At 36.0% G+C, this 13,237-nt stretch overlaps 2 protein-coding genes across 2 annotated transcripts; one reads left to right on the top strand and one right to left on the bottom strand.

The window, feature by feature from the left end:
• Window positions 1–410: 410 nt before the first annotated feature.
• Window positions 411–6,167, top strand: LOC114423015 (protein SPT2 homolog). The gene is made up of 10 exons (XM_028389607.1): window positions 411–573; window positions 930–1,018; window positions 1,160–1,392; window positions 2,128–2,245; window positions 3,856–3,930; window positions 4,017–4,140; window positions 4,243–4,826; window positions 4,937–5,073; window positions 5,263–5,349; window positions 5,703–6,167. Exons 2-10 carry the CDS (start codon window positions 992–994, stop codon window positions 5,815–5,817), a joined length of 1,500 nt encoding a protein of 499 aa, XP_028245408.1. The 5' UTR covers window positions 411–573; window positions 930–991; the 3' UTR covers window positions 5,818–6,167.
• Window positions 6,168–7,040: 873 nt separating this feature from the next.
• Window positions 7,041–8,068, bottom strand: LOC114424116 (uncharacterized mitochondrial protein AtMg00810-like). Its single transcript, XM_028390979.1, has 2 exons — window positions 7,564–8,068; window positions 7,041–7,489 (listed from the first exon to the last, which is right to left on the bottom strand). Exons 1-2 carry the CDS (start codon window positions 8,066–8,068, stop codon window positions 7,041–7,043), a joined length of 954 nt encoding a protein of 317 aa, XP_028246780.1.
• Window positions 8,069–13,237: the final 5,169 nt, after the last annotated feature.

Raw genomic sequence — 13,237 nt, 5'->3', positions numbered from 1 at the left:
CATGGGTTCGATCGGGCTAATTGATTGGGCTGAGTTTTTTTTTTGTCTTGCATAAGAAATTATAAATATTTTTTAATCTATTAGATTAGAGGTTAATCTCATTTAAAATATATGATGGTCACCGATTTAAGAGAATTTTACATGATAAAAATTAAATAAGAATTTTTCTGTTAAATAGATCAATTCTTAATTTATTTAGGATTCTAAGGAGAGTTGAATAAGTATGCTTAGGTATATTATTCCCGTTGTTGGACAGGCCTGGCCACAGCATGTGGGTGCAAATACTCCTCACCGTAAAGGGATCCGGGTCGGGTGGGTAATAACTAATGGGTTTTGGGTATATAGTTCCAGAACCATCACTTGAAGGTGTCGGAAATAATATACGATAAGATTGGGTCACTCACTGTAAAGAAATTTTTGCAATCTTTTATTAAATCACCAATAAAAAAATAAAAAAAAAAATACTGCAACCCGACGAACACAATAAAAGGAGCTACTCTTGCAGTTCCAAATCCCTTTCTTTCATTCCGGTTTCTCCATTCAACGATTTGCGCTGTGAATCGATCATTCATTGTAAGTTCTCTCTCTCCATTTCCTCTCTCGCAATTTTCCTTTCTTCCATAGCTTCTATCTTGTAATGCTTTCGTTTTGCTATTCGCTCGATGTCATGTCCGCCGATTCAGTTTTAGGGTTTTCTAGTTGCATAATTCCTTCAATTTCTCAATTTTTGTGCATTCGGGAACAATCAATGATCTAAATTTATAGTTTTTGGTTTGTTTTCCCATTCTGGCGAATTGTGCTTCTCGTAACCCTAATTTTAGTTTTCCAGAGCAGATTTTATTTATTTTTTTGTCTCTCCGTCCTATTGGATTGGGTAATTTTCTTGTTTCTAATCTAATTCGCGTTCTTTGTGTAATTGGCACCAACAGAACGATCTTTCAAGGAAATATTCGTTGCGATCGGTGATTCTGTTGTTGTTATTGAAACCACAATGCGGGGCTATGGCGATGAAGGAGATGTAAGCATTCTTTACTTTTTAGGGTTTAAGTCAATATTTCACCTTTTACTGCTCTTTGTTTATTGTTGCCTTTCCTTTTGCTGTTTGAGTTTTATGGAGCATTTTTGCCTCATGATAATTCCCTATTTGATGGAACCATAGGGTTACGATGATTATTATGAGGATGAAGATGAGTATGAAGAGGAGGCTGAGGAAGAGTATGAAGAAGAGGAAGAGGCGCCTAGGAAGCCTTCAAAAGAAGAAATGGAGTACCTTGAGTTGAGGCAGAAGTTGAAAGAATCCATTAGAAAGCAGATGAAGAAGGAGAGTAGTGGTAGTGGTACTTCGCGCCGGGATTCAACCGATCGAAGCAAGAATAAGCTTCCTTATGATAAGTGAGTCTTGCAACCATCTTTTCCACAACAACTTTTTGTTGCATGAGTGCTTTGAGGAAGTCTCGAGCCAACATATCCTATTTTGATTGGGGCTTTGGTTTGAGAATCCAAATTTGTTTTCTTTTAGTAAGTTCAATTGTACCTTCTCTCTCTTTAACATTGCCCTTTGGGGCATGACGGCATCAATCTGATAAAGTATCTTGTTTATCATGGACATCTATATGGAATCAAAATAGGCTATAATCTCATTAACATGATCTTATTTGATGAATTTTTATTCCACACCTGGAAGGTTGCTTTTTGTCTGTTTGGAGGCTAGTTGCTGCTTAACAATTTTTTGCTCTTCCCTACAGCTGGATAGATGTTTTCATTACCTTATAAAAAGTAAGATGCTCAGTTGATTACACGCAATCCATTAGTTTGTTCTTTTAACTGAGCATTTTACTTTTTATATTGATTGTGTATAATCATTTCTTTGTGAAATAGCTTTGAGTTTAGTTTTGCGTATTATTTAATTTCTGTTTGGTTTTTAAGATATCTTTTATTTCGTTTGTGCAATTTGTGATTTTGGGGCTCAAGATTTTGTTACTATTTATTTTTGGCTTGTTTGGGTGATATTTATTATACATGCTTTGTGCTCTTCATTTATGTATTTTGATGCTTGACATGCTGTCTTGGTAAGTTGAAATTTGCCAACAGGAATACTGAAAATATTGTATCAATCTTCAATTGCAGTTATGGTTCCTTTTTTGGTCCATCTCAACCAGTTATTGCACAGAGAGTAATTCAGGAGAGCAAGTCATTGCTAGAAAATCAGCATTTGGCATCTAGGTTTTCTGGCCCACATCGCATTGTAAGTCTTCAGAATTTCTGTTTTGGTGTTCCTTTATAACTTTTTTGTATTAAGTTCTGTATAATATTATTGATCTTTCATTATGTCCCATTACATCAATTCCTTTATTTTTTGAAGTGATCTTAAACATTTTAAACTTACTATTTGGAATCTTGTAGCAGTTGGCATCTTATTTCCCATTTAGCAATGTGAAAAGAAATTAAAATAAAGGTTATAAAGTAATAAAAGAAGTTGCATAAGGAACTTGAGCTGTTTATTGTTTTAAATATATCACATGATTCCTTTTCCTGTTTTGCCTGCTATCTTTTGAGTGGAGGAATACCTAAATAAAGTCTGGTGTTTGATGTGTTGGATTTATTATTGTAGTAATATTTTACTTTAATGTCAAGCTCCTAATGCTTTTCTTCTTATTGTGACTTTGGAAGCTTCTTTGGCAATAATTCATGTAGTGTGACTAAAGTAAAATCTGGAAAACAACATGAAGCATCCCCAAAATGCTGTAGTAGTATAGCAGATCAGAGTGACTGCTACTCCAAACATAATGAAACAAATAATTTCTAAGACATGCAATGCATTCTAGATGATCAAAACTCAAAAGTACTCAAAATCGATAAGAGGCAGGCCTTGCCAATTACACATTTTTCACTCCACCAAATTCTCCAAAGTTTGGCTAAACCTATAATTCTTAACATGATATCAGAGTGGAGTGTTACATTTGGTGCAGCGGTGTGCCAAGTTCTTTTCTTCTTATAGCACCCTGCATCAGATACCACACCCTTCCATATTTAAGGCATTGGATATGGGCCAGGGCACTAGGTCATTGAACCACACCCATAGATCCACCATGTGCTCTTGCGATCCTTAGGGCATGCCAATTACACATTTTTCACTCCACCAAATGCTCCAAAGTGTGGCTAAACCTATAAATCTTAACATGATATCAGAGTGGAGTGTTACATTTGGTGCAGGGGTGTCCCAAATTCTTTTCTTCTTGAACATTAAATGGTCTAGCATTTGCTTCTCTCTATCTTTGGATGTTTTAGCAAAGCTTCTCTTCTATTCTTTGTGCTTCTTGTTTAAATGACATGCCATTTGTCTTATGTTTTTGGGTTTTAATACTTGTAATTATAATTCTAAATAAAGCTTAGTAAGATTTAGCTTGAGGGGGAGTGTTAGAATATAATTAGATTGTCTTATACTTTCAGAACCTTTTGTGGAATCTATTAGTCATCTAATTGGAGAAACTTAGTAGTTGTTTCCTGGTTATTTTATATCTTCTGTATACTTTATTGCACCATAATTTAATTAGGTTATTAGTCTTATTGTAAATGGATTTAGGCTTGTACAAGTAAAGTTGACATAATTTTTAGTATAAATGGGAGTATTTGGTTAGGGTATTGTAACGCATTACAGCCAGTCAAATAATTTAGTGTTACTATTCTTAGCTATCATTCTCTCTTTTCCTTCTACCCTAAAACTATAATTCTTAACATCACACAATTACTTTTGCTTAAGCACTGAGAATATGCAGCAGTTGGGTGATATATAATGTATTTTCTCCCTGGAGTATTTTATTGAATCTTGTTTCCTCATAATGATATTGTCTGCAGAAGAAGAACCAGAATAAAGTACCTAGTGGAGGATCAAAGTCTTCATCTCATAATCTGGCACCCAAAGTCAGCGAGGTCTTGTGGCTATCTGTGTTAAGTTTTTCATGTCACGTTGTAGCTTAACCTCTGTGCTCTAATTGATTTTTTTCATATTCATACAGATGAAAGTTAAAGCCCAGAAAATCAAGAATACTAGAGATTACTCATTTCTTTTATCTGATGATGCGGAACTTCCAGCTCCTTCTAAAGCCCCCCCATCTCAGAATATGCCTATACGAAATTCTGGTATATTGCACTTGGTGATGTGTGTATATGGTGTTGAATGTTGGATTAAAGCATGTTATTGTAATTAAGGAAACTTATACAGGATTTTTGCTGATGTTGAAGAGGGACGACCAGCTCAAGTTCCAGCAAGGAATAAACTGCCTTTGAGCAATGGTGGCAAGCATGTTCGTGCCAGTCATGAGGAACGGAATGTAGGTTCTGCAGCTGGCCATTTGCCTCCTAAATCAGGATCCAGTTACAGGACCAGTTCAACCAGTAAACCTAGTATGGCATCAGCAGATTCTAGGAAACAGCCTGGTAACAACAGTGGTAATGGACCAGGCCGGCCTGTTGGGCCAAAAGGCTTGCCTTCAAAGATTTCTGTTGGTACCACTGGGAATAAGTCTTCAACACCTGCTATAAAAAACCCAGTGAATGGTATGCAGAAATCACTCCCTTCGAAGAATCATCCATCCATTCCAAAACAGATTGTAGAACAAAGAATTTCGAAGCACAGTGTTGAACAAAGAATTCCAAAGCAGAGTGTTGAACAAAGATTTCCAAAGCAGAGTGTTGAACAAAGAATTCAAAAGCAGAGTGTTGAACAAAGAATTCAAAAGCAGAGTGTGGAACAAAGAAAAGACATACGAGAACTATATAGACCTAAAATGGCACCAAAACAACCAGTGGCATCATCAAAACCACAGGTGTGGGGCTATATAATTTTGTTCACTTAGTCATGGATCCCTTACATTTATGGATTTATACCTTTAGCTTCTTTAAAATATATATTTAAATTGCTCACTCGTTTTGCCAGATAAATAGGCCACTTAAACAAAATTCAGTGCATACTGCTTCGCAAGATCGTCGTCCCAAGCCTAAGGCTGCTAAACGACCCTTTGATGATGAGGAGGACGAAGTGGATGTCAGGAACATGATCAGAAATATGTTTAAGTAAGTTTTTGTTTTTCTAACTAATATGCAGATAACATTGAATTTTATAGAATGTGTTCTTTGTTTTGTTTTTTGGAGAGAAAGAAAATTTTTGGAACTTGGAATATTTAGAACTATTTAGATTGTCTCAATTTCATACATTAATGATTATTTAGAACTTTTAATAATCATTTGTTGGTCCATTTGCAGTTACAACCCTAATAAATTTGTTGATGATGATGACGTCGACGATATGGAGGCAGGCTTTGATGAAATCTTGAGGGAAGAAAAGAGGAGGTTTGTTTCTCAGATTAAAATTAAATGCCACTTTTGATTTATTCTGTCTTGCTTTTACTTGTTAATTAAGTTGATCTCTCTGCTAAAGCAAAGTCTTTCTTTTCCTCATTTTGCGCTCAAAAGTTGGCCTTTCCTGGCACTTATTGATGCTCATCCTTACCTCTTTCCCTTTACTTTTTCTTCCCATAATAGTAGTTGCATGCATCAATACTTTGGTTTCCCTTCCATTTCCCTGACTACATGATTGTGTTATAAATCCTACTGCCATTTAATCATATGATTTCTGAATGACGCTTTTTATATTAAGTAGTTTTTTGGGTTGTCGATGATTTTTTTTTGTTATACACATGCAGTGAAATGATTGCTAAAAAGGAGGACGAGGAGCAACTTAGGTTAATCGAGGAGGAAGAGGAAAGAGAGAGGAGAAGAAAAATGGCAAAGTTAAAGAAACGGAAGCTTGGTTATTAGTAGTTAGTAGTAACATGTCAATGATTTTAGTATAATGAAAATTCTCTTTTTCCAAGGGCAGTTTAATCGTGGGATTAAATTATTCTATTCACCAATGAAGATTGAAAAATATTCGCCCTCACATTGAGCTTGTTTCAGTTTGAATTTACATAGAAAAGATATACCGTTATGTAAACGCAGTTTCGTTTATAGTTAACGTAAGGGCAGTGGTGGGGTTTTTGCATTGTGTATGATTTTGAGCGTTTGGCACATTTATTGGCCGTCATTATACGCAGTGGATGGATTGAAAGTGAGATATATTGTTCACCATTTTGCTTCATCTATTCTTCTGAGCAATGTATTTTATATTAGTGTTGGTAGCGAAACAAGGTCATTCTTATTTTTATTTTTGTGTATAATTGTGACAACAAAGATTGAAGCTTGGACATTGCTATACAAGCTATCACTATTAGGCCGAGTTTAGTGTGTTTTAAGTCATTCTTAAAACTAGGTTATTCTTTCATGAGAAAAAGTGTAGTCTTATATTTTTGTTTAAACGTTAAGCTTTTATGTTTTCATATTAAGGTATTTGGATTTTGGATTTCAAGTGGATTTTCTCATTACTTTCAAGAGTTTATTATGTTATTTTAAAGTTCAAAGAAATTAAATCTATATGTTTTCTCAAGTTTGATGACGATATTTATCAAGAGAAAAAAAGAATATGTACTGTTGTGTAAAAAGTTTTACATTTAAATAATCATTTAATCAGTGCATAAACATTAAAAAGTTTGATTTCAAGTGTATTTTCTCATTAAGAGTTTATCATGTTTTTCTAAAGTTGAAAGAAATTAAATCTATATGTTTTCTAAAGTTTGATGACTATATTTATCAAGAGAAAAAAAATAATTATATATTGATAATGTAAAATTTTTATACAATCAGTCAACACATAAATATTAAACTTATTTATCAATAAATTACCAATTGGATGATACCGTAAAGATCTTAGATCTTAGTATGAGTATTACTAAAAAAAATTTGTTTTCTATAAAATTCATGCACTGCATATGTTCTGGAAATGTGTTTTTGTTTATAGTTTTAAAAATTATTTTATAAATTAATTTTTAAAGAATGGGCGTATAGGAAGATGTGAGAATGCACGAATACGAGTAATAGAATAAGGAAGAACCTCAGTAGTATAATATTTATTTAAAGAAGAAAATTAAAACTATTTAAACATATTTTTAGTTTTTTATTTTTTTATCAAGTCGCATGGAAGAAGAGATGGGAAGGAGCTTGATGAGGCCGGCGTTAACCTTGTGCCGCACGATATGACAGTCGATTTCTATGTGTTTGGTGCGTTCGTGGAAGACAGGATTAGAAGCGATTTGAATGGTGGACTGATTATCGCAATAAAGAGTAGCTGGTTGAATGAAGGACACACGGAAATCCTGAAGAAGAAACGTGAGCCATTGCAGTTCACAGGTAGTGGAAGCTAAGGCCCAATACTCGGCTTCTGAAGAACTACGGGATATGGTGGATTGTTTCTTTGAGGGCCAAGAAATCAGTGAAGAACCGAAGTAAACGGAGAAGCCGGTGATGGAACGTCTAGTATCACGACACCTAGCCCAGTCCGAGTCACTGAAAGCATGAAGTTGAGGAGTGCCATGAGCAGCGAAGAAGAGACCCGAGCCTGGTGATCCTTTAAGATAATGTAACACATGAAAAATTGCCTGATGATGAGTGGTTGTCAGAGTGGACATGTACTGATAAGTTGCTGGACGGCGAAGGCAATGTCGGGGCACGTATTGGTGAGGTAAATAAGACGTCCGACCAGGCAACGATAGGAGGATGAAGATACACCGGATAATGGGGTGCCCGAGGAAGCCTGTAACCTAGTGGAATAATCCACGAGGGTTGAAGCTGGACGACAACCAAGCATGCCTGAGTCAGCAATAATATCAAGAACGCACTTGCGTTGACATAAGTGGATGCCGCGAGCAGATCGAGCAATTTCGAGCCCAAGGAAAAATTTCAAGTTGCCAAGGTCCTTAATCTTGAATGTTTGATCAAGCAGAGCAGTGATGGTTTGAATTTCAGTAATACTATTACCTGTCACAATGATATCATCAACATAGAAAAATAGGCGTAGTAATGTTAGCATTGAAGCGTAGAAAGAGAGAGTGATCTGCTGGTGATTGCTGAAAATCATGAGAAGCAAGGAAGGTCGATAACCGGGTGAACCATTGTCGACTAGCCTGTTTGAGCCCATATAGAGATCGTTGAAGACGACAAACCTGGTTCGGGCTTGTGACTAGAAGTCCAGGAAGGACATGCATGTAAACCTCTTCATTAAGCTCACCGTGAAGGAAGGCGTTATTCACATCAAGTTGTCGCAGATGCCATTGATGGAAAGCAACCAAAGCTAGAAAAGGAGATGAATGGTGGTGAGGTTTGCAACTGGCGAGAAGGTATCGAGATAATCCAAAACCCTCTGTTTAAGTGTATCCTTTCGTGACTAAATGTGCCTTGTATCTTTCTATAGACCCATCAGCGCGGTGCTTGATTTTATATACCCAACGACAACCAATGGCAGTTTTGTGAGGAGGAAGAATGGTAAGAGTCCAAGTGTTATTCAGTTGTAGAGCCTATAGCTTAGCATGCATAGCCTTAATCCAGTAGTCATGACGAGAAGCTTCAGCATAAGAGGTAGGTTCGGTGGTTGACGATATAGACATGACAAAATGAAGATGTGAGGGAGAAAGACAAGAATAAGACAAGACTGAGTTAAGAGGATACCGAACAGTGGTAAAGGCATTGGCAGTGAGTGAAGTGAGATCACGGTGATAGTCTTGGAGGTATGTCGAGGCTTGCCTTGTGCGTGTAGACCGGTGAAGCTGTGGGTGTGAAGTGTGAACTGATGAATCAGGATCGGATAATGTCTGGTTCATGGGATGGGGTGGTGTGGTTTCAGGAATCGGGTTGAGATGGTTGCCGGAAAATGATTTCGGAGCTGGAGCAGTGTGAGTGGGTACCGAAGTTTGTGTACTATTAAGAAATAGAAAGTGATCCTCATAAAATATAATGTTTCGTGAGAAAGTAATATTATGCAAGTGTAAATCATAAACTAAATATCCCTTAGTATGTGATTTGAAGCCAATGAAGATGCAAGGATGCGCTCGAGGATCAAGCTTTTGTCGATGTGCTTTAAGAGTGTTAGTATAACACAAGCAACCAAAAACTCGAAGGTTAGAAATATCACATGGGTGGCCATGGAGTTTTTCATAAGGTGATATGTTTTGTAAAAAGGAGTAGGAATGCAATTGATTAAGTATGTAGCATGAGGCAAGACATAACACCAAAAACTGGGTGGTAGGCTTGCTTGAAAAAGGAGAGCGCGTGTGACATTAAGGAGATGCTGGTGTTTGCGCTCTACAATGCCATTCTGTTCGGGTGTTTCAATGCATGAAGTTTGATGTATAATTCCTTTTGATGCATAGAAATTATGCATGAGAAACTCAGGCCCATTATCACTCTTTATGGCTTTCACCTTTCTATTGAATTGTGTTTCAATGTATGTATAAAAATTCATTACAGTTTGACAAGTTTCAGCTTTCGTATGCATGAGATAAATCCATGTGAAGCGCAAATAATCATCAACAATTGTTAAGAAATATCTATGACCATGCATGGAAGATTTCGAACATGGCCCCCACATATCTATATGCAAGAGATCGAAACTGTGAAGTGCATGTGAATTGCTAGAACTAAATGGTAGTCTTTTGTGTTTTGCATAGTGGCATGTATTACATGTAAAGTTTTTATTATTTCATAAGATAGGATAATAGGATTGCATGCATTGTAATCTTTCAGGTGATGGATGACCCATTCGAAAATGCCATAGATCTATAGGAATGATATTACATTTAGGATGAATAATAGTGGAACATATGGTTTGAGAATTTATGCGGTCTGGTGTGAGTTGGTAGAGACCATGTCTCACTTCAACTGTACCGATCCTCATCCGATTGTTCGTATCTTACAAGATACAAGATGTAGAAGAGAAAGTTAGTGTGCAATTGGTGGTAGACACAAGCTTGGAGATAGAGATAAGGTTGAAAGTAAATGAAGGTATGTAAAGAACATCAAGCAATGTTATGGATGTGGAAAGATACACCACTCTCGAGTGAGTGGCATAAACATGGTGACCATTTGGCAGCTTCACCATGATTGGACTGATACGATTCTAGGAGTGAAGGTTGTTTAATGAGCATGTTACATGGTTTGTAGCTCCTGAATCTAATATCTAGGAGGTAGATGTTTCAGTTATGGAGGATGATGAAATACCTGGGTTTGGATTCGTATCAGTGGAGCATGAAGAAATGGAGGCAACCTGTTTGTTCTATGATTGGATGAAAGCTGTGTTCCCAAAAGATGGTTGTTGGATTAAAGCCAGTAGTGCTTTGTACTGCTCGGGAGAAAATCGAATCATGTCTTGAGACTCATGGTGCTGAGTTTGATCATCTGTGGCTTTACTATCCATTGCCACTACATTACTTGCTGTTGCTCTTCCATTGAAGGTCCTGTATCCAGGTGGAAACCCATGTTTCTAGTAACAGACATCAACAGTGTGGCCGCTTTTGCCACAATGTGTGCAGGTTTTTCCACTCCTCACATTGTTGCTTTTGCTCTTTCCGTCATAACTAGAAGGCATGCCATGCTTCTTATAGCAAACATTTTCCATGTGGCCAACTCGTCCACAGAAATCACAAACAGCTTTCACAACATTGATAGAAATCTCTTTGGATTCGAGATTGAGATTCAAAGAAGTATTACCTAGCAATTACCGTTCCTGTTGAGCCTCATATGAAAATATCTTCGAAATTGTAGGCATTGGATCCATGAGCAGCACATGAGATCGAACATTAGCATACTGTGCGTCCAGTCCACCCAAAAACTGCATAGCTCGATCCTCGAGCTTCCTCTGTGCGATAATGGAGAAGGCTGAACAAGAACATTTAACGGTGCAGGAGCAGATCAGATCCGGCCTGAAATTCTCGATTTCATCCCAAATTATGCGTAATTTGGTGAAATACTCGGTAACTGAGAGTGCACCTTGCTTCATCGATGATGCTTCTTGTTGGAGATCAGAAATTCACAAGAGATCTCCCTACGAGTATCTGGACTTCAAATCGTGCTAGATTTCTTCCGCTTTATCCATCCATAGGATGCTTTGCCTGATTGAAATGGCTACTGAATGGACGATCCAAGATATGACCATGTTGTTACATCGACGCCATGCTCCATACGTTCTATCAGTCTTCAATGGCTTCGATGTGCTTCCATCTTCAAATTCTACCTTGTTCTTGGCACTTAACGCCGTGATCATGGATCTGCTCCATGAATGATAGTTGGTTGAATCCAAAATTGGAGAGACGAGAGCAATGGCTAGATTCTCGCTCGGATGCAGATACAAAAAGCTTTCTGTGTTGCTAAGTGTTGTTTCACTCATGATGAATGAATGAAGTTGCAAGAAAAACGAAAAGGAAAGCGAGTGCACAACAGAGATCTTCACAGGAAGAGCTCTGATACCATGTTGAAGGTATGCGCGACCATGAGAGGAAATAAACGAGCAATGAAAATGATAAATGATCAAAATCAATAACTCAACTTTATTGAATAACAACAATGGTATTTATATACAAGTGAGAAGAAAGCTTGGTAGGGAAGCTTGTTAGTTACAACAGAAAGCTAACTAATCTAACAAACTCACACTCACTAACTATACTTGCTAACTAATTTGTTATTGTTGAGACTGAGCTTGGTATTGCATGAATTAGTTTTTATCCTAAGTGATAACTAATTTTCGTCGGATGTTATGAGCATATACAAGATGAGTATTTCCCTCCAACATGATTTATTTCATACTTAAGGGTCAACCAGGGTTTAAACCCTGGACCACTTGGTTAGCAATATACTATCTAAATTTAAATATAGATAAAATAAATAATTTCAAACTAATTAAGAAAGTTAGTTAACATAATTTAATTTTATTAATCTCAATTAAAATATTTTTTTTCTTCTAAAATGCCATTCATTTGAACTTTATATCATAAATAAAAAATATAATCCTAAGGAATGTTATCATTAAATAGGATAAAATTAATTAGATTTGTTAATATTTAAGTACACCATAAATGGTATTATTTTTTTTGCTTAAATTAGAGTCTAAAGTAGTACATTAAGCTTGTGGGAAATAACTTGAGTTTAGTTCCCACATAACACATCTTTAGAAAGGGGATAATTGGATTTTACTTAGGTTCGCCTTGAAAATTGGTACTAGCAAGTAGAAAAAACTTACTCTAATTATGACCTACCGATAGAATTAAAGTTATCAAAGAATGTGTGACCGTAACTGGGTCCTGCCAGTAGGACTAACAATTAAAGTTATTAACCCAAGAATAGAGGAAAAACTTTCACAAATGAAGAAAAATTCAATTTTTTTAATCTCCAAAATTTGTAGGCTAAGCTAAACAAACTTTGAAGTACAATAGAATTCCTACTAACATTTGTAATAAACACTAATTACCCATTAGCAATTACTTCCCACTAAGCTTTTATTTCTAGAATTTGCACTAACCTATTAACCATAATAGTGGTTTGGAAAGTTTAACAACACTAAAACTTTACCTAGACAATATCACAATACTTTGAACTTATTTAAACAAAAATAAGTTCAAATTCCATGGTTAATAAGAAAAAGGGGTTTGGAATAATTATTTAGGCAAAAAATTAATTAAACTTTAGTCCATGAATGCTTATTGACTTGTAAATTTGGGCTTTTCATGTTGTCTTTAAGTTGGACTCAAATCTTCATCAACTTGTAGAAAAGTGAGCCATTTTGGTATAACCTCTAATCCACTTTGAGTTAAACTTTCCATGATATGCATAATTTGGCCTTGCAAAACTTTTTCTTCATCATCTTAGTCTTGACCTAGTCATAGGAACTCCAATGTCGCACAGTATCTTTAGGGTGGTTTAGTTGGATCTCCATCATGGGCAAATAACTTTAGGGGTGTGTTTTGTAACACCCCCAATACATGGATTGCAAAGGAAAAATATTATAAGAAGGGAAGTTGAATTGTGAGTTTAGATAATTTTAAAGTCTTTTTGTGAAAGAACAAAGTAATTGTTTGAAGAAGAACTTTGTAAGACAAATAACAAATTTTAACTAAAACACTTTCAGACATGAAATTAGATTTTGTAAAAGAAAAGATTTTTCAAAAACAAAATCAAATTCAAACCTTAGGTCAGTTTAAAGAAGAAAAGAAATGAACATATATCACATACATGGAATTATATTGGTTCGTCTCTACCACTAAGATTACATTCAGTTCTTGACAAACCACCAAGTTCCACTAACTTCTCAAAAGTTACAAGT

Source organism: Glycine soja, chromosome 8 (genome assembly GCF_004193775.1).
Source record: "Glycine soja cultivar W05 chromosome 8, ASM419377v2, whole genome shotgun sequence".
NCBI lineage: Eukaryota > Viridiplantae > Streptophyta > Magnoliopsida > Fabales > Fabaceae > Glycine > Glycine soja.
Note: the sequence above shows the minus strand (reverse complement) of the source record. Positions and strands in the feature narration are given on the sequence as shown.

Excerpts from the sequence above, each read along its gene's own strand:
- LOC114423015 (XM_028389607.1), top strand. The coding sequence starts at position 992 with ATGCGGGGCTATGGCGATGAAGGAGAT. Across the intron at positions 3,931-4,016 it reads TGGCACCCAAAGTCAGCGAG|ATGAAAGTTAAAGCCCAGAA; the intron begins GTCTTGTGGCTA and ends ATATTCATACAG. Across the intron at positions 5,074-5,262 it reads ATGATCAGAAATATGTTTAA|TTACAACCCTAATAAATTTG; the intron begins GTAAGTTTTTGT and ends GTCCATTTGCAG.
- LOC114424116 (XM_028390979.1), bottom strand. The coding sequence starts at position 8,068 with ATGGGCTCAAACAGGCTAGTCGACAATGGTTCACCCGGTTATCGACCT. Across the intron at positions 7,490-7,563 it reads CGCCGTCCAGCAACTTATCA|GCTCGGGTCTCTTCTTCGCT; the intron begins GTACATGTCCAC and ends AAGGATCACCAG.